Source organism: Palaemon carinicauda, chromosome 5, assembly GCF_036898095.1.
Source record: "Palaemon carinicauda isolate YSFRI2023 chromosome 5, ASM3689809v2, whole genome shotgun sequence".
Classification (NCBI taxonomy): domain Eukaryota; kingdom Metazoa; phylum Arthropoda; class Malacostraca; order Decapoda; family Palaemonidae; genus Palaemon; species Palaemon carinicauda.
Genome location: NC_090729.1, coordinates 168,291,629 through 168,313,220, shown reverse-complemented (window position 1 = coordinate 168,313,220; position 21,592 = coordinate 168,291,629). Strand labels below are relative to the sequence as shown.

General features: G+C 40.3%; 1 protein-coding gene across 4 annotated transcripts in view; it reads left to right on the top strand.

Annotated features, from left to right (window-relative positions):
• The window catches only part of Dolk (Dolichol kinase), a 69,944-nt gene that overhangs the window by 38,719 nt on the left and 9,633 nt on the right, over positions 1-21,592 (top strand). For all 4 annotated transcript variants that reach the window (XM_068374306.1, XM_068374308.1, XM_068374309.1 and 1 more), the window contains 6 exons: positions 1,419-1,563; positions 1,881-2,004; positions 2,152-2,320; positions 3,254-3,477; positions 6,599-6,852; positions 19,932-20,073. In XM_068374306.1, the coding sequence (XP_068230407.1) occupies positions 1,419-1,563; positions 1,881-2,004; positions 2,152-2,320; positions 3,254-3,477; positions 6,599-6,852; positions 19,932-20,073 (1,058 nt within the window). The remainder of the gene's footprint in view (positions 1-1,418; positions 1,564-1,880; positions 2,005-2,151; positions 2,321-3,253; positions 3,478-6,598; positions 6,853-19,931; positions 20,074-21,592) is intronic.

Below are 21,592 nucleotides of genomic sequence, written 5' to 3'. Positions count from 1 at the left end.
CCAAACACGAGCTGCCTTCTCGGCCTTGACCAATATCGTTCGTTATTCCAAACTTATCGATATGGTTGGAAAGGAACTAGAAAGAGTATTATGTCCTGTAGAGCTCTTAAGTTCTTTTTTAAAAACCTTTATGAGGCCCGTCTGAAGCTTTATGGTGTTCAGTTAAGAATTCATCTTTGCCTATGTCGGAGAATTCTTTATCCTATTATTTTCAGACTGTTAATACGAGAAGCTCATTCCCTCCTGAATGAGGAAGACCAAGCTTGGCTGAAGGTAAGGACACACGAAGTTAGAGCTATCACAACTTCCGTGACCTTTTAATAAAATAGATCTCTGCAAAATATTTTCGACGCAACCTTTTGGAAAAGCTAATCAGTGTTCGCGTCTTTTATCTTAAGAATGTCCAGTCTCTTTACGAGAACTGCTACACTCTGGGACCATTCGTAGCAACGAGTGCAGTAGTGGTGGGGGCTCCACCACTACAATTCCCTAATTCCAGAACCTTTTTAATCTTTCTCTTGAAATATTTCTGGGTTGTCCGGAAGGCTAAGAAGCCTTCCGCATCCTGGTTGATTTGCCGGGTGGTCAAATTCTTTCTTGAGAAGCGCCTAGATTAGAGGTTGTGATGAGGTCCTTTAGTATGGGTTGCAGCCCTTAATACTTCAGCACCTAGGAGTCGCTCAGCATCCTAAGAGGATCGCTAGGCTCAGTAAGGAAGACGTACTTAAAAAGGCAGAGTAATGGTTCAAGTCGACTTCCTTACCAGGTACTTATTTATTTTATGTTTGTTATTTTGAATAACGGCTAAAATAAGATACGGGATACTTAGCTTCTTTGTTAACATGTATGCTGGTCTCCACCCACCACCCTGGGTGTGAATCGGCTACATGATCATCGGGTAAGATTAATATTTAAAAATGTTATTTTCATTAGTAAAATAAATTTTTGAATATACTTACCCGATGATCATGAATTTAAGGACCCGCCCTTCCTCCCCATAGAGAACCAGTGGACCGAGGAGAAAATTGAGTTCTTGTTGACAAGAAGTACTTGAGTACCTGCTCACAGATGGCGCTGTTGTGTACACCCCCACCTGTATAGCGATCGCTGGCGTATCCCGACCGTAGATTTCTGTCGGGCAACAGAGTTGACAGCTACATGATCATCGGGTAAGTATATTCAAAAATTTATTTTACTAATGAAAATAACATTTTATTCTGTTGAGTCTTGTAAATCTTCTTTCCAATATATTACGAGCCTTCTATTTTTTTCCTCTCATTTTGTTTTTTACGATAATACTTTTGCAAAACAATTGATTTTTAGGATGAAAAGAAAATTAATAAAGATCAAGGATAATTACTGTATAGTACTGTATGGTATTAATGTATTTTCTTAATTTGTGTTAATATATATAACAGATCAGCACATTCATGAAATAGATGAAGAAGTACCTGAAATAGATGAGGAAGTATCGACTCCAAGTGTTTGTCATCAACAATTTGTAAAGATGTTATCCTTATTGCCCACTGTGACGCCACTGCGGCTAGACAGTCTAACTACTAGGTAAGAACTTCAGTTGGTGTAATTCAGTAGTTACTGTACTGGAAGTTTAGAGCTTATTCAGAATAAGGGACTGTATGCTTGGAAGCATTAGAATTGCTTTTGTAATTCAAGATAACTCTTCATTTTATTTGTTAAAGGCATGACAATTCAGGCTTACATTTAAAGAATTTGATTATTGTAATACTGTACTCTATTTAAGTACATTTACAAAGTCATGGAATTTATTCTTTGTAGAGTATTTATTGATAGTTTTCCGTTGCCCTCGGAATACTTAAGGTGTATCGTACAAACCCACTTGATTATTTCTTGCTCTACAGGCCAGGAGCATCATCGGGGCTATGGCTTGTTGTGTTGGTGCCATTGGCATGTAGTCCGGGATTCTACACTAGTTTTATGCAGTGCATTCCTCCCCCTCGACTCCTGTCTCTTTTGGCTATTCAAGTAAGTAAAATTATGCAATGTAAATCATCATTAATTTGTGTGATGAATAAGTACAGTAGAGTCAGAAATTCAACTTAAAACATGATTCATTTTAATTAAACAGAATTGCAGTTATTTTTAAGCTTCTATTTTGTAATTCTTCATCAGGCTGGAGTTTCTGGAGTACATCTGTACCAGCAGATATGCTTGTCAGGGAAAAAGCCAACACCTGGAAGTAACCCAGAATATTCCTCATCTTTTATGCTGAGATTTGTCACACATCCATTTACACCGTCCCTAGTTACAGCTGGTGTCATATATGTATTGACGGAGATACGTGAGTATTTTAGGTTTTGTATATTAGATGACCATTGCTGTTTTTATATTTTGTTAATAAATTAAAAAATCTTTTCTAATAATCATATAAAGGTTTTAAAGGTTTGTGGTCATGTAAAACTACTTAATCATAAAAATAAGGATAGAAAGTGACTATAATATCTGAAAGAAGTCATTACATTGGTACGGTTAATTTCATAGTGGAAAAAAAGGCTAAAACCCACAGTAACAGAAATTATTCCTATGAACCTCCTTGATGTTTACTGTATATTGTTTGTTTCTTGAAGCTTAACTAAATATAGACATTAGCCTAAGACTAGAAATTTTTTTTTTTCCTTTCAATAGGCTTAGGCTTATAGTACAGTATACGTAGTAATGAAACGATCTAGTTTCTAATGGCAATAACTATGGTATGTGTATGCTGTACATGTTTTGCCTTTCAGTCTTCTTAGCAACTTTTGCTTGATAAATTGACACTGTTTACCTCCCTCCAGAATGTGAGAGTTTGTTGGTTATTAGTGTAAAAGAATTGAAAAGGTTGGATCCCAAATAATTGAAAATTAATATGTAGTATCCAAACTGCCAAGGTCATGGTGAGGATGATCTCTCACTGATATTTTCTGTTTTGTGAGATACGATGCTGTAAGGTGGACATCTGTAACCTGCCAATAGGGTCAATGGCACACTTGCATAATTGCATGTTCCTCAAATTCTTTCGTTTCTAAGACTTAAGATTTTATGTACTATATCAACAATTTTCTTTCAATATGATTGATGATATGGAAAATTTTATATGTAATGTACTCTATTTTGTATATTTTATTATTTTTATTCCAAGCTACACTATTAAATTTCTTATGATTATTGGGTAGAGAATATATTTTTTACAACTGTAATGTTTTTTATGTTTTAGCTACTGTATGTTACTTTTCAGATCCTGTAATTGCAGTCTTATGCACTAGTCTCTGTGCGTGGATTTTATATGGATCAACTCAATGGCTGTTCCGAACCTTCCCAGGAAACTTTAGTCTAGGTGAAGGTGCAATTGTTGGGCAGACAATTGCTTTGACCATTACGTGCTCTCTATATAACTTGGGTATCCATCTTATGCAAACTCCAAAGCTGTCTCAGACATTGGAGATTAGTGTTTTCATTCAGGTATGGGAATGAAATCCAATCTGGTTTTTTTTATAATATTGTATATTTACTACAAGATTTAGTTGGATTATACCCTCAAGTGTTGAGTTTTTAGGTTATTTTTATATGTACTAAAATAATAACTATGCTGAAATGTGACTAAAAAGCTCTCATTTATTTGATGTTGAGGACTCCAGTTGTTAGCTTTGTTTTTTGGTCAGAATTATGCCTTCTAACTTACATAAGTTATGGCCTTAATTGATAATACAGTACACAAATTGGTTGATTTTATTTGTATAAGTATAGAAGCACTGTAAAGAAATTCCATGTAAGGGAAGTTTAATATTTTCTCCAAGTTACATTAACGTTTGATCAGTGAATCCCTACAGTAAAAGCTTATAGTAATAATGGATAATTTGGGGTTCCCTGGAAGAGGATCTACTACCCCACAACCAGGACTTGAATTATATCTTCTGAACAATATTGAATAAAACTTTAGACTGTTTAAACCAATTTTGTTCTTATGCGTATACAAACCTTTCATCCTTTCAAATAGGGAACATGTATTCAGCTGAGCTGGAACAGCCGTTGAATTTGTTAATTGGGTCATTAATGACAGGTGTTGAGTGTGGATGAGTAGCCCCACTGCTCCCACATGTTGGAATTCACCGACTGTTGTAAGCGAAATTTTTGGATATGGCAGCAATGATTATGGATATACTGTTGCTCCGTTATAAAACTTTTTCATCTTTTTTTTTTTCTTTCTTTTCTTTATAGGAACTGATTTTTTACTTGCTTGTGATTATGGCTGTAGATCCACACTTTGTGCTTCATGTATGGGGCATGATGATTGTTCGCAGTCATCCCTGTGCGCCAAGTGTAGTGGCAGGCGTATGCCTTGAGGTAGGGGAAGAGAACTGAGCTTTATCCAGTGTATGCCCTGGCAACGCCCAAGAAGGCACCGAAGAGGTCTTTCACCTCTAAAATTCTCTTGAGTGCATCTGCTACTGCCGCTCCTATGCTTTCATCCCTGGCTTGGTCCCTGAGCAGTATGCACCAAAGGCAAGGAACCCTTTGAGCTATTTTAGCCTGCTTTTTGAGTTCTGGTGGTGTATGGATTCCCCCAGTGTTTGCTACACCACATTGATAGTTTGAAGCTCTTACACCATTCCCATGCTGACTGCCGACAATAAGGTTGACCTAAGGAAGACTTGAGCCTCCTTAGTTCTTTTAGGTAGGCCCTCTATGGTTTTGTAGAGGGGGCTGGTAGCTAAGGCTACCTCTTCCCTGGTGTTCCCAGAGCCAATGTTCCATGGTGGTGTCAGTGGTGAAAGACGAGGTTGATGTGTCATTGACCCCAGTGATGTCACCAGTGGTGGAGCACCAACCAAAAAGACTGGCAGCATCATCCTGTGACATCAGTGCCAGCAAGAAAAGCTCTTTCACTTGAGGGTGTCCTGCCTAACATTGGGCTTAAGTTGGGTATAATCCCGCACATCCCCCGTGAACCACCCTTTCTCTGAGACCCGTCATCGCGACCCTTGTGCCTGGGATTCTAGGGCCCATAAACTCCGCTCCCTCTCTCCCTATGATCCTGCTTGTGTTTGTTGCTAGCCCCTGTGAGTGAGCCTACCCTACCTCCCCTATGCCAGTGTTCTTCAGTGTTATAGTTCCTTTTGGAGCAACCAGCTAGATTTCTCTCCTTGGGAGAATGTTATCGTTGAGGGTTGTTCAGACGTTGACCTCTCTGTTTGCAGAACTGGAGGTGAGTATTGGAGAGAGGAAGAAAGATGCTCCTTCTTCCTCCTCCAATTCCTATTCCTTCTCTTCCTCTTCAACTCCCAATTCGGATTCTGATGCTCTTCTAAGTAGAAGAGGAAGAAAAATAGGAAGAGGTCAAAGAAGTCCAGGAAGGCCAGTGTTAGTTGTAAGGAAAGGGTTAATTTTGACACTACCTCCCTTTTCAGTGGGTTGGGTGGAAGACACTGGCTCTGGCCTCGTGTTTTCTCTTCTCGGGCCTAAGACAATGTTCTTGTGCCTTTTAACTTTTTTTTACTGAATAATTTCAACAAAAAAATATCCCCTTTGAAAGATGACCGCAATGAGTTGCGATGCTTTATCCAGGGAAACCATCCAGAGACCTACTTACTTTTCTTCCTGCATCCCATGCTTTTAACAGTTTTAATGTCCATAACTCCTCCCAATGTTGTCTGTCCTCTTAAGAACTCTATCATGGTTCTAGTCTCAGGTCTTCAGACCAAATTAAGATCATATCTCATGTGCATCAAAAATAGTTTTTTACCCTCAGATCAAACTTTCATATATCAAATTAGATCTCATCCACATCAATGATAGATAGTTTTTTACCCTTTTCCCATGGTGTTTTGAATTATTTTTAGTATTATATAAGGATATTATAAGGCATATGGACATCATAGTTTTATTTCCTTCAGAGCAATCATCTTAATACCCCATTTACCTTATACTCTTGTGCCTTTTAACTTTTCTTTACTAAATGATTTCAAAGTAAAACTATCCCCTTTGAAAGATGACTGGAGTGAGTTGCAATGCTTTATCCTGGGAAACTATCCAGAGACCCACTTACTTCTCTTTCTGCATCCCGTGCTTTTAACAGTTGTAATGTCTATAATTCCTCCCAAGGTTGTTAGTCCTCTAAGAATTCTATCATGGGTGTGGTTATTCCATTTCCAATGTAGTCTTTAGTCATATCCAAAACAGGATTCCTCCTTCATAAAGATTAGTGTTCAAGAAATTATAGTTTTACCCTTTTCTACTCTAACCAGAATATTTGTTGCTCAATTTTTTAAAATAAATTATTGGAGATGTTAAATCTTTCATGAACACCATTATTTTATGTACTTTTGTAAAAGATAAGTCAAGGATGTAAATATATTATAGAAAGAGATTTACCTCCAACCCCTCCACCTGGTACTGTATACATCTCTGGTCTGTTGACATGGTGAGAATTTCTTGGAGTTGAGGTTCTATTATAATCTGTAGTTTGACACTATCCATATACTGTACAAGTGTTCATTGGCAGTAGAAAAGTGTTTTGTATTTATCAAAGAAAATTTTATATAAGCGTATTTGTATTAGCATAAGTTTTATTTCCCTGTTTCAGGTTGCAGTGCTGGTACTCGCTCTCCATATTTTTATCATACATAGGGTAGCCCTATTAAGATCTCCAAGAATGTTCTTACCAAGTCTGTGTATTAGTGGAATACTAGGAGCTGCATTATCTTCTTTGATATTAAGGAAGTGGGTTCCTCTTTGGCTTCTAGATGTCTTATCATCTTCCAGCTTGAGATTATCTTTACTTGCGTGGTGGGGCGGCCTTGCCCTGTTATCTCTCCTAATAACCGTGTGGGCTAGAAGGTAAGGTAATTTTTTAAGATATTTTTGTGAAGTTGTTGTTTTTGAAATTGATACTCACTAAGCTATCTTGTATGGGATTATCACAGCACACTGTATGCTGTACTACATTTTAGTCCAATACCCCCTCTAAACTTTTTAACTAGACCTGCAAGACAAGAAATATACTGTATATTAGAGGTTGAATTTAACTATGTTGCAATTGCACTAGCTTAAAGATTTTACTAAGGTACGTCAATATCTGAATTGATATCTAGATTACTGATTTTAACTATTTTGGAAAGATCCATTGACATGGAATACTGCCACACAATATAGGCCGATACAGCATTAAGATTCTATTGACAGAAAACTGCGTAAGAATGTAAATTTTATTCCATTGAACTTTTCAGCCATTTCATTAAGTATATTTTCCAGTAAAGGGTAGTCACTTCTCGTTCACATGTTTGATAACTTTGAAGCTTCAAATAAAACTGAAATTTCTTAACCTTGAAAGGTTGTTGGACAATTCTAAAGGAAAATCTTATACAGGAATTGTTGAAAAGGACTTTAAAAATTAAGATAAGAGCAGATTCTGTAACATAAACATGCACAGCAACTCCCTAGGTGCTTGCATTTGCTAGCTGCCATTAGCAAAAGGTTGAGAGCTCAATTTGTTGTAAATAGTTATTCAAATGATTCATGTTACCACAACGTGCAATACGTTTGTCAAGCACTCTTCTTCCAAATCCCCACCCTCAATTGCTGATAAAGAGGTCTCACAAGGTGATGTCCTTGGAAGAGAAAATAGAGATGGTAAACAGTAATTCACTGCTATATTGAAGGGCAATACACAGCTGTATTCAATGTTTATCTTTAACCAAGGAAACACAATGTACATTGTCCTATCCTTTATAGGAAGTATGAGATACTAAAGGAGTGAATGCATAAACAAAATCAATGTGGTTTCTATTTGGGTATTAGCATTTTACAGCTGATGACTAGGGAAACATACACAACTGTGATTAAGGATAGTCCCAAGGTTTGGCCTTTGTCTGCAATCATTGAATGACTAGCTATAGTGGCATGATCTGGAGTCTATTGGGGAGTTTGCATCCATTAATAAACCAGTCACTGATGATTTCATCAAGATAGCCAAAGGTTACATTTATATGTATAGATATTGGCTAGAATAAATTTTGAAGGATTATGAGACTTTTTTTTCTTTACTGGCTGATTTTAAGGATGTATTTTTAGGCCTTTTTACACAAGGATAGATTGCTTTCTGTAAGTGCTAGTGGCTTGTAAACAAGCCACAACTTTCTGAATTCAAAGACAAAGTAAGTTAACTTGCTATTTTCCTAGCTATTAGAATGTACATTTGAAATTCCAACTACTTTGCTTACCACTAGCTAATAATTTTTACCACGAGCTAATCATTTGACCCACAAGAAACTCAAATTTTCATGTGAACACCACCTTTCTACATGTCATTTAAATCACAGCAAAGAATATGTCGTTGAATTGGAATGGAAAGGAAATTTTCAAATTCAGGAATTTTAGGAAGCTTTTCAATGCCGGTGGAACATCAAACATGAAGGCTTTGTAATAGGAATTGGTCTGACATGCCATTGAATATATTAATGATACCTTGATTAAGGAATATGTACAAATTCCCAACATCAAATTTTTGAGGGAAATCTTTACACTTATGCAATAACATATGTCAGTGAACATGCAATGTCCCTCTTAGATCTAGCAGCAACTCACGTCCAATGATGTACATGAAGTTTCTATAGACCACAAGTCAGAAATATCGTGACATGAATGTCTAATAATTGGAAACCTAGTAATACCCTGCCCTACATCTTTAATTGGTCCTTGGAGAGACACTTTAAGTCAGTGTCAGCAATGTCTTTATAAAGTGCTGTGCACTATACAGTATATGTTCTTTATTATAACACATTTGTACTTAAAACTTGGTATCATTTTAATAGTGTATATTGTATTAATTGATTTTATAAAAAACAGATAGAATATTAAGAAATATTTTTCAATATTAATCTTACCCGGTGATCATGTAGCTGCAACTCTGTTGCCCGACAGAAAAAACCTACGGGCGGGATACGCCAGCGATCGCTATACAGGTGGGGGTGTACAACAACAGCGCCATCTGTCGAGTAGGTACTCGGGTACTTCTTGTCAACAAGAACCAATTTTCTCTCTGTCGTGCCACTGGCAAGACCTACTTGATACGCTGTTGTTTCTGGAGTTGATTTTCACGCTATTTGGTGATGTATTCTCTCTAGATATTAGCTTTCGCTGTACAGGAGTTATTATCATTACCTTATCAAGCTTTTTTGATTAGATTTGGATTATTTGTTGACGACTTGGATAGATTTTGGATTTCCCCCTTTGACTAATTCAAGATGTCTGACCCTACTCAAGTCCCCAAGTACAGGCAGTGTAGCGCTAGGGACTGTTCTAGGCGTCTTCCGAAGGCCTCTATAGATCCTCACACCGTTTGTTCCAATTGTAGGGGTAAATCCTGTCAATTGGAAGATCGATGTGAGGAATGCGCTGGGCTTTCGGAATTCGATTTTAATGAATTCCTTAAGAATGCACGTAGGCTAGAGAAGGATAGGATCAGGAGGAGTTTGTCTCGCTCTTTTGATTTTTCCTCTCCCCATGCCCCACAACCTATTCCTTCCCCTGTAGTGGTGACTCCCGACCCTTCTACTAGCTCTCAGCAACCCTCGATGGCGGACATGATGCGTGCCATTCAGGCTCTTGGTGACAGCGTGGAGTCATTAGCGAATGACCGCAATCAACTCTTGGCCGACGTCAAAGAGTTGAAGGAGAAAAGTGCAGTGGGAAGTGTAGTGAGTGCAAGTGCTGTGAAAAGTGTCAGTGTCAGTGTTACGCATGAGGGTGCATCTGTTCGTGCCAGTCGTCCTCCCAGTCCGGGACCTCTTGCAAGCTCCCAAGCCCAGGGGAGAAGCAATGTCGAAGGACCAAAGGGTTCGACAGGCCTTGATCAGCGTACAGATGTACCCTCAGTGGTTGCGGACGTATCTTGCAGAGATCGTCCCACCCACAAACAGACGAGTGAGCCCATTCATTCCTCGTCTGTGGAAGAAGTTTCTCGTCAGAAACGCTGGACCAAGGTCTCACGACCTCTCAAGCGCAAGGTCCCTTCCGAGCGAGTCCAACGGCCCAGGTGTAGCCACTGGGTCAGTTCGGACTCGCCGCAGTTTTCCGAAGACTGCACACCTCCCAAGAGAGGTAGAGTGGTTCCGCAGCAGGCAATCACTCCGTCTGTTGCCGCACCAACCGCTGTAGACCCTAAGTGGTCTATGCTGCAGTCTATGCAGACTCAGCTAGCTTCCTTCATGCAGGAGTATCGTGCTGAGAAGGTTGACACTGCTCCCGTTAACCTACAACCTGCCACGGTTGTGCGCTCAGCAGACACTGCGGCTGCCTGCTCCCACACTCCGACTGTGAGAGCTCCACCACCGATGCGCAGTCGACCCTGCCAGACGCATGTTGACGTTAGCCGACGTGCGGCACCCTCCGTTGACATGCGTGAGCTACCGCATCAGCAGTGGGAAGGTGCTGTCAAGCTGCCGTGTTTTGACGCAATGCGGCAGTCTCCGCAACCCACGGCAGTCCCCACCACGCACCATCACTCCGCTTTTGTTGTTGCCAGCTCTCAGACTGACCAGCAGCGGCATGATGTTGGATCCAGTGCAGCTACGCATGCACCCGTGCTGCCGGATTCAGCCGTTCAGCTTTCTTCTCCTCCTTTGCCGCTTCCTCCTCAGCATTCGGATGAAGGAATCTCTGATGACGACGAAGCTGCGCATTTGGACGATCAACACTCCGACATAGAGGAACCCAAGACTACGCCTCCCTCCTTAGACTTTAGGAAAGTCCTTGCCCTGTTTAAGGAGTTGTATCCAGACCAGTTTGTGTCTGCAACCCCGCGCTCACCTCCCTCTGAGTTCGCTTTAGGCATGCAGTCAGCAGCTCCTGCCTTTACGAAGCTCGTACTCGCGCGCTCATCCAAGAGAGCTTTAAGGGTACTGGGAGAGTGGTTGCAGTCCAAGAAGCAACTTGGGAAGACATCCTTCATCTTTCCACCGACCAAGCTTGCTTCCAAATCTAGCGTCTGGTATGCCACGGGAGAAGATCTCGGCTTGGGAGTTCCTGCCTCTGCCCAGGGCGACTTCTCAAGTCTGGTAGACTCTCCCCGCAGACTGGCTATGAGACGCTCCAAGATTTGCTGGACCTTTTCGGACATGGACCATCTTTTGAAGGGAGTTTTTCGTGCGTTTGAGATCTTCAACTTCCTGGACTGGTGTTTGGGAGCGTTAAGCAGAAAGATCTCCCCTTCGGATAAGGACTCTGCCATGCTCATCATGTCATGCATGGACAAAGCCATTCGGGATGGGTCTGGCGAGCTTGCGGCTTCTTTCGTGTCTGGAGTTCTTAAGAAGCGAGATCACCTTTGCTCCTTCTTGTCGGCGGGGATCACACCATGTCAGAAGTCAAAGCTGATGTTTGCTCCGCTTTCCAAGTGTCTCTTTCCTGAAGAGCTGATCAAGGGGATTGCAGCCTCGTTGATCCAGAAGGACACCCATGACCTGGTGGCGTCATCCGCACGTAAAGTCACAGCTTTACCTTCCGTGCCTAGACCTAGGATGGACACACCAGCGTCTAGGTTCATTCCGCCCTTTCGTGGCAGAACCTCCAGCAGAGGAGGTACCCGTGCCGATAGTCAACGTGGCAAAAAGAAGAAGGGTTCCAAGTCCTCAAAAGGCAGAGTCTGACTGCCTTCTTCTCCAGACAGCAGTGGGAGCCAGGCTCAAGAACTACTGGCAGGCCTGGGAGAACAGGAGTGCAGACGCACAGTCTGTGAAGTTGCTCAGAGAGGGGTACAGGATTCCATTCTTGCGCAAGCCCCCTCTAGCAACTACTCCCATCGACCTCTCTCCCAGGTACAGAGAGGAGGACAAGAGGCTAGCTTTACAGCAAGAGGTGTCTCTCTTGCTACAAAAGGGAGCGGTAGTCATAGTCCGGGACCATCAATCCCCGGGCTTTTACAACCGTCTCTTCTTAGTAGCGAAGAAGACAGGAGGGTGGAGACCGGTGCTGGACGTCAGTGCTCTAAATGTCTTTGTCACCAAGCAGACGTTCACCATGGAGACGACGAAGTCGGTGCTAGCATCGGTCAGGAAGGAAGACTGGATGGTCTCGTTAGACCTAAAGGACGCGTACTTTCACGTCCCCATCCACCCAGACTCCCAACCTTTCCTAAGGTTTGTCTTTGGGAAGGTGGTTTACCAGTTCCAAGCCCTGTGCTTTGGCCTAAGCACGGCACCTCTAGTGTTTACCAAACTGATGAGGAATATTGCCAAATTCCTGCATTTGGCAGACATCAGAGCCTCCCTCTATTTGGACGACTGGCTTTTAAGAGCTGCGTCAAGTCGTCGCTGTCTGGAGAATCTCAAATGGACTATGGATCTGACCAAGGAATTGGGTCTCCTGGTCAATATAGGAAAGTCCCAACTCGTCCCATCCCAAACTATAGTCTATCTAGGTATGGAGATTCAGAGTCAAGCTTTTCGGGCTTTTCCGTCGGCCCCCAGAATCAGTCAAGCCCAAGAATGCATCCAGAGCATGCTGAAAAGGAACCGATGTTCAGTCAGACAGTGGATGAGTCTAATAGGGACACTTTCATCGCTGGACCAGTTCATCGCGTTAGGGAGACTCCACCTCCGACCCCTTCAGTATCACCTAGCTGCTCACTGGAGAAAGGACATGACGCTAGAAGCGGTCTCAGTTCCTATATCCGAAGAGATGAAGTCTGCACTGACTTGGTGGAAGAACAACATTCTTCTCAAGGAAGGTCTACCACTGGCTGTTCAGACCCCCGACCACCTTCTCTTCTCGGACGCATCGGACACGGGCTGGGGTGCGACACTGGACGGTCGGGAATGCTCGGGCACCTGGAATCCGTATCAAAGAGCACTACACATCAACTGCAAGGAGCTACTGGCAGTTCATCTGGCCTTGAGAAGCTTCAAGTCCCTCCTTCTAGGCAAGGTGGTGGAGGTGAACTCCAACAACACTACAGCCTTGGCGTACATCTCCAAGCAGGGAGGGACTCATTCGATGACGTTGTTCGAGATCGCAAGGGACCTCCTCACCTGGTCAAGAGATCGAAAGATATCGCTTGTAACGAGGTTCATTCAAGGCGATATGAATGTCATGGCAGACCGCCTCAGCCGGAAGGGTCAGATCATCCCTACAGAATGGACCCTTCACAAGAATGTTTGCAACAGACTATGGGCCCTGTGGGGTCAGCCCACCATAGATCTGTTCGCTACCTCGATGACCAAGAGGCTCCCAAATTATTGCTCACCGATTCCGGACCCAGCAGCAGTTCACGTAGATGCCTTTCTTCTGGATTGGTCCCATCTAGACCTTTATGCGTTCCCCCCGTTCAAGATTGTCAACAAGGTACTGCAGAAGTTCGCCTCTCACGAAGGAACAAGGTTGACGTTGGTTGCTCCCCTCTGGCCCGCGAGAGAATGGTTCACCGAGGTACTGCAATGGCTAGTAGACGTTCCCAGGACTCTTCCTCTAAGAGTGGACCTTCTGCGTCAGCCGCACGTAAAGAAGGTACACCCAAGCCTCCACGCTCTTCGTCTGACTGCCTTCAGACTATCTAAAGACTCTCAAGAGCTAGAGGCTTTTCGAAGGAGGCAGCCAGAGCGATTGCCAGAGCAAGGAGGACATCCACTCTCAAGGTCTACCAGTCAAAATGGGAAGTCTTCCGAAGCTGGTGCAAGGCGAATTCAGTATCCTCAACCAGTACCTCTGTAACGCAGATAGCTGACTTCCTTTTACACCTAAGGAGGGTAAGATCCCTATCAGCTCCTACGATCAAAGGTTACAGAAGCATGTTGGCAGCAGTCTTCCGCCACAGAGGCTTAGATCTTTCCAACAACAAAGATCTACAGGACCTCCTGAAGTCTTTTGAGACCTCAAAGGAGCGTCGGTTAGCCACACCAGGTTGGAACTTAGACGTGGTTTTAAGGTTCCTGATGTCAGCAAGGTTCGAACCGCTTCAATCAGCCTCTTTTAAAGATCTCACTTTGAAGACTCTTTTTCTCGTTTGCTTGGCAACAGCTAAAAGAGTCAGTGAGATACACGCCTTCAGCAGGAACATAGGATTTACATCTGAAACGGCTACATGTTCCTTACAGCTTGGTTTTTTAGCTAAAAACGAACTCCCTTCTCGTCCTTGGCCCAAATCGTTCGAGATTCCAAGTCTGTCCAGTTTGGTTGGAAACGAACAAGAGAGAGTACTATGCCCAGTAAGAGCTCTCAAGTACTATTTAAGACGTACGAAGCCATTACGAGGACAATCAGAAGCTTTATGGTGTTCTATTAAGAAACCTTCTTTACCGATGTCGAAGAACGCAGTTTCTTATTACATCAGACTTTTGATTAGAGAAGCCCATTCTCATCTGAATGAGGAAGACCATGCTTTGCTGAAGGTAAGGACACATGAAGTTAGAGCTGTCGCTACTTCAGTGGCCTTCAAACAGAACCGTTCTCTGCAGAGTGTAATGGATGCAACCTATTGGAGAAGCAAGTCAGTGTTCGCATCATTTTACCTTAAAGATGTCCAGTCTCTTTACGAGAACTGCTACACCCTGGGACCATTCGTAGCAGCGAGTGCAGTAGTAGGTGAGGGCTCAACCACTACATTCCCATAATCCCATAACCTTTTTTAATCTTTCTCTTGAAATGCTTTTTATTGTTGTTTTTGGGTTGTACGGAAGGCTAAGAAGACTTTCGCATCCTGGTTGATTTGGCGGGTGGTCAAATTCTTTCTTGAGAAGCGCCTAGATTAGAGGTTGTGATGAGGTCCTTTAGTATGGGTTGCAGCCCTTCATACTTCAGCACCTAGGAGTCGCTCAGCATCCTAAGAGGATCGCGAGGCTCAGTAAGGAAGACGTACTTAAAAAGGCAGAGTAATGGTTCAAGTCGACTTCCTTACCAGGTACTTATTAATTTTATGTTTGTTATTTTGAATAACTGCTAAAATGAAATACGGGATACTTAGCTTCTAATGTTAACATGTATGCTGGTCTCCACCCACCCCCCTGGGTGTGAATCAGCTACATGATCACCGGGTAAGATTAATATTGAAAAATGTTATTTTCCTTAGTAAAATAAATTTTTTAATATACTTACCCGGTGATCATGAATTTAAGGACCCTCCCTTCCTCCCCATAGAGACCCAGTGGACCGAGGAGAAAATTGGTTCTTGTTGACAAGAAGTACCTGAGTACCTACTCGACAGATGGCGCTGTTGTTGTACACCCCCACCTGTATAGCGATCGCTGGCATATCCCGCCCGTAGGTTTTTTCTGTCGGGCAACAGAGTTGCAGCTACATGATCACCGGGTAAGTATATTCAAAAATTTATTTTACTAAGGAAAATAACATATTATAGTAATATTAACTGTTGTCCAAGCCAGGCCTAAGGCACATGCAATTTTTGTTTAGCTTTTTCTACCTTTACATATCTCTTGATCATGTACTATTTATCTGGCATCCTTATAATATCATGTTTGGAATCTATTATTTTTATGAATCTCCCCTGATGTTCATATTGCTTCTACTTTCATATTGCTTCTTCTCCAGAAACCCTGTTTAATTGACATGTACCTATAAAATTTAAAAAATTTTCTCCATTTTCTTTCACTTCAATAAATACATGCCCTTAACAAAGGAATGGCATCTTATAGCAGTAAGTGATAAGAAGGCCAGGGTTGGTGTGTTGGATCCCCTTTGTTTTCAGTTATCTTTATCAACTGGCTGTGATTGCACACACTCCAGATTGTTTGCCTAATGTGAATCAAGATGCCTTCCCATGGTTTAGTTAGCAATTATTGCCTGTAATGTGCACATGAATTATTTCTGGAAGATTATTATTATTATAACTTGCTAAGCTACAACCCTAGTTGGAAAAGCAGGATGCTATAATCCCAGGGACTCCAACAGGGAAAATAGCCCAGTGAGGAAAGGAAACAAGGAAATAATAAAATATTTTAGGAACAGTAACAACATCAATATAAATATTTCCTTTATAAACTATAAAAACTTTTAACAAAACAAGAGAAAGAGAAATAAGATAGAATAGCGTGCCCGAGTGTACCCTCAAGCAAGAGAACTCTAACCCAAGACAGTGGAAGACCATGGTACAGAAGTTATGGCACTACCCAAGACTAGAGAACAACGGTTTGATTTCATAGTGTCCTTCTCCTAGAAGAGCTGCTTACCATAGCTAAAGAGCCTCATCTACCTTTACCAAGAGGAAACTGGCCACTGATCAAATACAGTGCAGTAGTCAACCCCATGAGAGAAGAAGAATTGTTTGGTAATCTCAGTGTTGTTAGGTGTATGAGGACAGAGGAGAATAGATAAAGAATAGGCCAGACTTTTCGGTGTATGTGTAGGCAAAGGGTAAATGAACCGTAACCAGAAAGAAGGATCCAGTATAGCACTGTCTGGCCTATCAAAGGACCCCGTAACTCTCTAGCAGTAGTATCTCAATGGGTAGCTGGTGCCCTGGCCAACCTACTACTGTACCTATAACTCCTGTATTCCGTTCTTGTATTGTATCGGGAGCAATACTGTACTGTGATTTAAATAATCATTGTGAAGAGTGCATTTCACTCTAGTTACCGTTCGTTATTGAAAAAGTATTTAATTGGTTGCTAGTCAAGTTAACAGTTCTAAGCTCAAAAGGATTATAGTGGGGATAATGACAATGAGGACATGTCTCCACCTTTAGACAACAAACAAATTCAGCCATATTTCGATAGTGATGAGCTTCACAAGCTCTTGATATTACTTGCCTTCTTGTTAAACTTCTGAATTCCAGTGAATCCTCCCGTAGTCATGGTAATTCTGGTCATTCAACCACCCCATTGCCAAACCTAATACAACCCTCCAAGGTCAATCTAATATTGATAGTTTTTTATTCAATAAGGGTTCTGAAAGTATGCTGCACTCTACAGATTTGAAAGCCGAATACAGAGCCTCAAAATCTTTACATACTTTAGTCCCATCTGCCGCAAATACTTGCAAGATCACAATATAATTTGCTCCATAAGATAACTAGATTTTTAGTCAAAAGACCAAATGGGTTGTCTTGATCCTAATATCCCTCCAATTGTTAAAGTAAGAGCTTCTCATCAGTTTCATAGTACTGTACTTATATGGACAGCATGGCATCTTATATGATGTTTCCTGTAAACTCTCAGGTTCGATTAGATTCGATTGTTTTCATCATGTTTCAAGTCACATGGTGTACACCGTTTGCTTGCAAGCTCGGATGGTGCTAAACAAGATTAAGAGCTCTGTGAATAGCAGGATGATGTTTATTGGTTCTTTTTGGCTATAGAGGGAGTGGTTCACAGTTCTGTACGGTAGCCTGACTACTGGTCGAAAGACAATTGATAGAATGACAACTCGTCGAATGACAATTCGTCAAAATGACAATTCGTCGAACTGAAAATTCGTCGAAATGACAATTGGTCGAATTGTCCATAGTCTATCATAATGGATGAAACATTCAAGCTTCGACTTTGATTTATAATTGTGAAAATAATGTCCTAAGTCTCTTTGTCCTTTGAGCCCGACAAAAAGTATAGCAATGGTAAGGTTTTAATTTTAACAATTAAAACATGGTTAGTGTACAACTGTGAATTAACTGGAGCACAGTCGAATGTGCCATCACAAAACCAAATACAGTTTTTGGATAAAAGGTCCAAATTTCTAGCAGTTCCATAAATAATCACTTTTTCGTCTTCATACAACTTAAAATTCTAACCTCTTGTAACGTTTAAGTTTTCATCATCTTTTACGGACGTTTTCTTATTCACTGTTCTCAAAAGGGAAGATTTTTTGGGTAGTGCTCCTGCAACACTCAAAGGCATATTACATGTTGCATCATATACTATGCAGCCAGTCACTTCTTCGGTTTCACAAGCCCTTTGCTTAATTTCATTTACAACTTACAAGACAGCATTTTGAGTATCATTTGGTGGATGGTAATATCGCGAAGGATTTCCTTGAATCATATCATTAATAGTTTGTAATCTTGCTCCACACACTCCGTTTTTCACATCTCCAGTATGTTTTATTACAATGTTTCTTATCAATTGTGTAAGAAACCTTCATGCAAAAGTTTTCTAGCACCTCGCTCGGTCTTGATGAATTCCATTTAGCTCATAGGCTATAGTGAAATGTTTGATATTAGAAACTTAAGGACATAAATTGTTTCAAACCACCATATTATTCTGCTAACTATTCTTGAACAACCATACTATCAAGGATTAGATACTTAAAAACAGAAATTATTTCTAACTACCATTCATTTCGACTAATTGTCAGTTCGACGAATTGTCATTTTGACGAATTGTCATTTCGACGAATTGTCATTTCGACGAATTACCATTCGACGAGTTGTCATTCTACCAATTGTCTGCATACTGTTCTGTACACCGTTTGCTTGCAAGCTCAGATGGGGCTAAACAAGATTGGGAGCTCTGTGAAGATGATGTTTATAGGCTCTTTTTGGCTACAGAGGGAATGGTACACAGTTCTGTGGCCCATGTTGTTGGCCCACCCCAGAAGTTTGCGATACAGAGTCAGTCTGCTCAAACAACCAATTTCTAAGGGGATGCATCCAAACTAATCTGTACTACATGTGACTGCATGGAAACTGTCCATTGTATCTTTAGAAACAAAGGGTTTTCAAATCATTGTAGATTGCCTTTTAAAGGTTTTAAAAGACAGTCTACCATTTCATAGGTTCTAAAAGACAGTCTGCCAATATTTTTTTTTTTTTTTAAATAATGTAAGGGTTATTTTGATGGGTGTAAATTTAAGAATTTAGTTTTGATAATGATGTTTTTTTTTCTTCTTTTTTATGACAAAAAACTATTTCAGCCATTGAGGGACATATATCCATGCTTAATTCTGTACCAAAGCTTTTGTGATTTGATCTATCCATTCAGGTATTATAATGGATGTGCTCAGATTGTTCAGCATTGAAAGACCTCTAGTAGTAAGGTCAATTTTCTGTAATTTGGATGTAGTGTTACAGTATTTAAAAGGGAAGAGATTTAAATCAAGGGAAAATATATATTGTAGGGATATCATGACCAGAACACTATAGTATTTCTGTTGGCCTCTACGTTGGTTAACGGTCAAGATAGGCTGGGGAAGACAGCCATGGCACTTCTCAAGAAGAGCTGAGATTCCAGTTTTCAATAACTTTGTTATTATAAGAAAGGGTTGCCTTCTTGAATATACAAGCATAATTGCTTCAGGCTAGTCAGCTATTGTTGATTCAATATGAAAGTGAGAATCATGCATTCAGATATAAATCGTTAACCCTTTTACCCCCAAAGGACGTACTGGTACATTTCACAAAAGCCATCCCTTTACCCCCATGGACGTACCCGTACGTCCTTGCAAAAAAATGCTATAAAAATTTCTTTTTTCATATTTTTGATAATTTTTTGAAAAAATTCCAAGAGAATGAGACCAACCTGACCTCTCTAAGACAAAAATTAAGGCTGTTAGAGCAATTTAAAAAAAATATACTGCAAAATGTGCTGGGAAAAAAATAACCCCCTGGGGGTTAAGGGTTGGAAATTTCCAAATAGCCTGGGGGTTAAAGGGTTAACCTGGGAGCAAAATAGCTCCTACTGTTGTATCATAATGTTTTGTATGTATGAAATATACACTGTACTTTAAAGAGAATGTTTTGTAAACTTATTTTACTGTGGAACTTACCACATGAGGCTTTACTTGCTCCCAACCCCAATTTTAATTAAACAATGTTGGAAATTTCATCATACAGTTCTTAGCTTATCAGAATCATAGGTAGATATTCTGGATACAATCTTTTCAGTAAAGTAATATTTTGTTGCCATAATTGTAAAATGATATAACCACCCATTAATTGCTTATTGTAAATTAGTTGCTTGTCACATTTTCCAAAACAGGAAAAGCAGCTTAGCCACAACTGTCCTGAGAAAAGTGTACCATGTAGTGATAGTTTTAGTTTTCACTCCTGGTTTGTTATTGGATCCTGCCATAACCCATCTTGCTGCAGCTGCTGCCATGATGCTGCTATGCTTACTTGAGGTTAGTAAAATACTGTACAAGTATAAAGTAAGATTTTACACGTCAATATTTGATGTAAATGTATGTAGCATTATTTGCATTTGCTTTTCATCAGAATCTAAGAGAAGTGAATACTGTAATGCTTGGTTGAGTTCTCTTTTTTTCTGAAGAAAACAGTACACTTGAAATATGCATTTAAACAGCCATTCATTTGTTATTTAACCATCTCATTTCATGAAGAGATACATTTATTTATTTGCATTGTACAGGTATGTAGACTCTTTATTATAAGTTTGAATAATCAATTACATCAAAATTATTGAGCACTTAAAATATGCATTTAAGCAGTCATTTATTTTTTGTTTAACCATGTCAGTTCATGAAGTAATACATTTTATTTATTTATTTGCATGGTACTGGTTTGTAGTAGACTCAATTATATCTGTTTGAGTAATCAATTATATTATTAAGCCTGTTAGTACAAAGTACAAATCTTTGCTTTTCAAATGCTTTCATTAATGAGAAGATAAGTCAGTCTATTCTACTCTGTATTACCTTACTTTTGTTTTCATCTCTACTACGCGTATACCTCTTGTCTGATTACTGTACTGTACAGTTGACCAGTTCACTGCTATTTATGTGTGTATTGCTGATAGTAGGTCCTCATGTTACAACAGCTATCAACTTATAATGTTTAAACGATATGATGCATCTTTCATGAAATATAGAATAAACTTTCAACTTCCAACGCTTTCGACATTACTACAATCAGGCGGACTACAGTAGTTCGTTGAAGTACAGTGGAAGAATTATTTCTTTTTCATGGGGTAAGAAAACAGAGTAGTGCAGTGTGTGAGCTGTGAAAACGGTGTGAGTGTCCTTTGGTTCCTGTTGCTATGGCATCCTGGATTGATGTTGGCTCTGTGTTTTTTGGTAACATTTCCTTGTAAATTTTGAGTCATCATCAAGGCTTCCAAACATAAGGCAGACAGTGATGGCCGTTATTTGAAGAACAAGAAAGGTATCACCATGGAAATGAAATTAAACATTGTGGAAAGTTGCAAAAAAGAGAGAAACACCAAAAAACAAAGGCAACGCATTCCTACTAAGTTGTTCTACAGACATGACAATTATCAAGGATAGAGATTGTACCCTTGACCATGAGAAGGGACCTGCTCCTATGGAATTGAAAGCGTATTATTCTCATTATTGAAATATTGTTAGTTCTTTAGTTGGAAGACCAGTCTTAACTGAATATCCCTGCAGGTCTCATGTTGATTGAATATAAAACAAAAGGTAGTTTGAAGCATTGAAATGAGGGGGAGGAGTGAAAGTAAAGAATTTGTGATCAGTGAGGTTTGGTTCATGTGGTTTAAATATCATGCGAATTAAATAACATTAAAGTTCAAAGTGAAGTTGCTAGTGTGCTGAAGGGAAACAATCCTTTTAAAAAGGGCAATCCTGAACTAATTGAACAACTGAAGAGTCTGTGGACTACAGTACTGTAAGTTTCTTTTAAGAAAAAAAAATAGAGATGCAA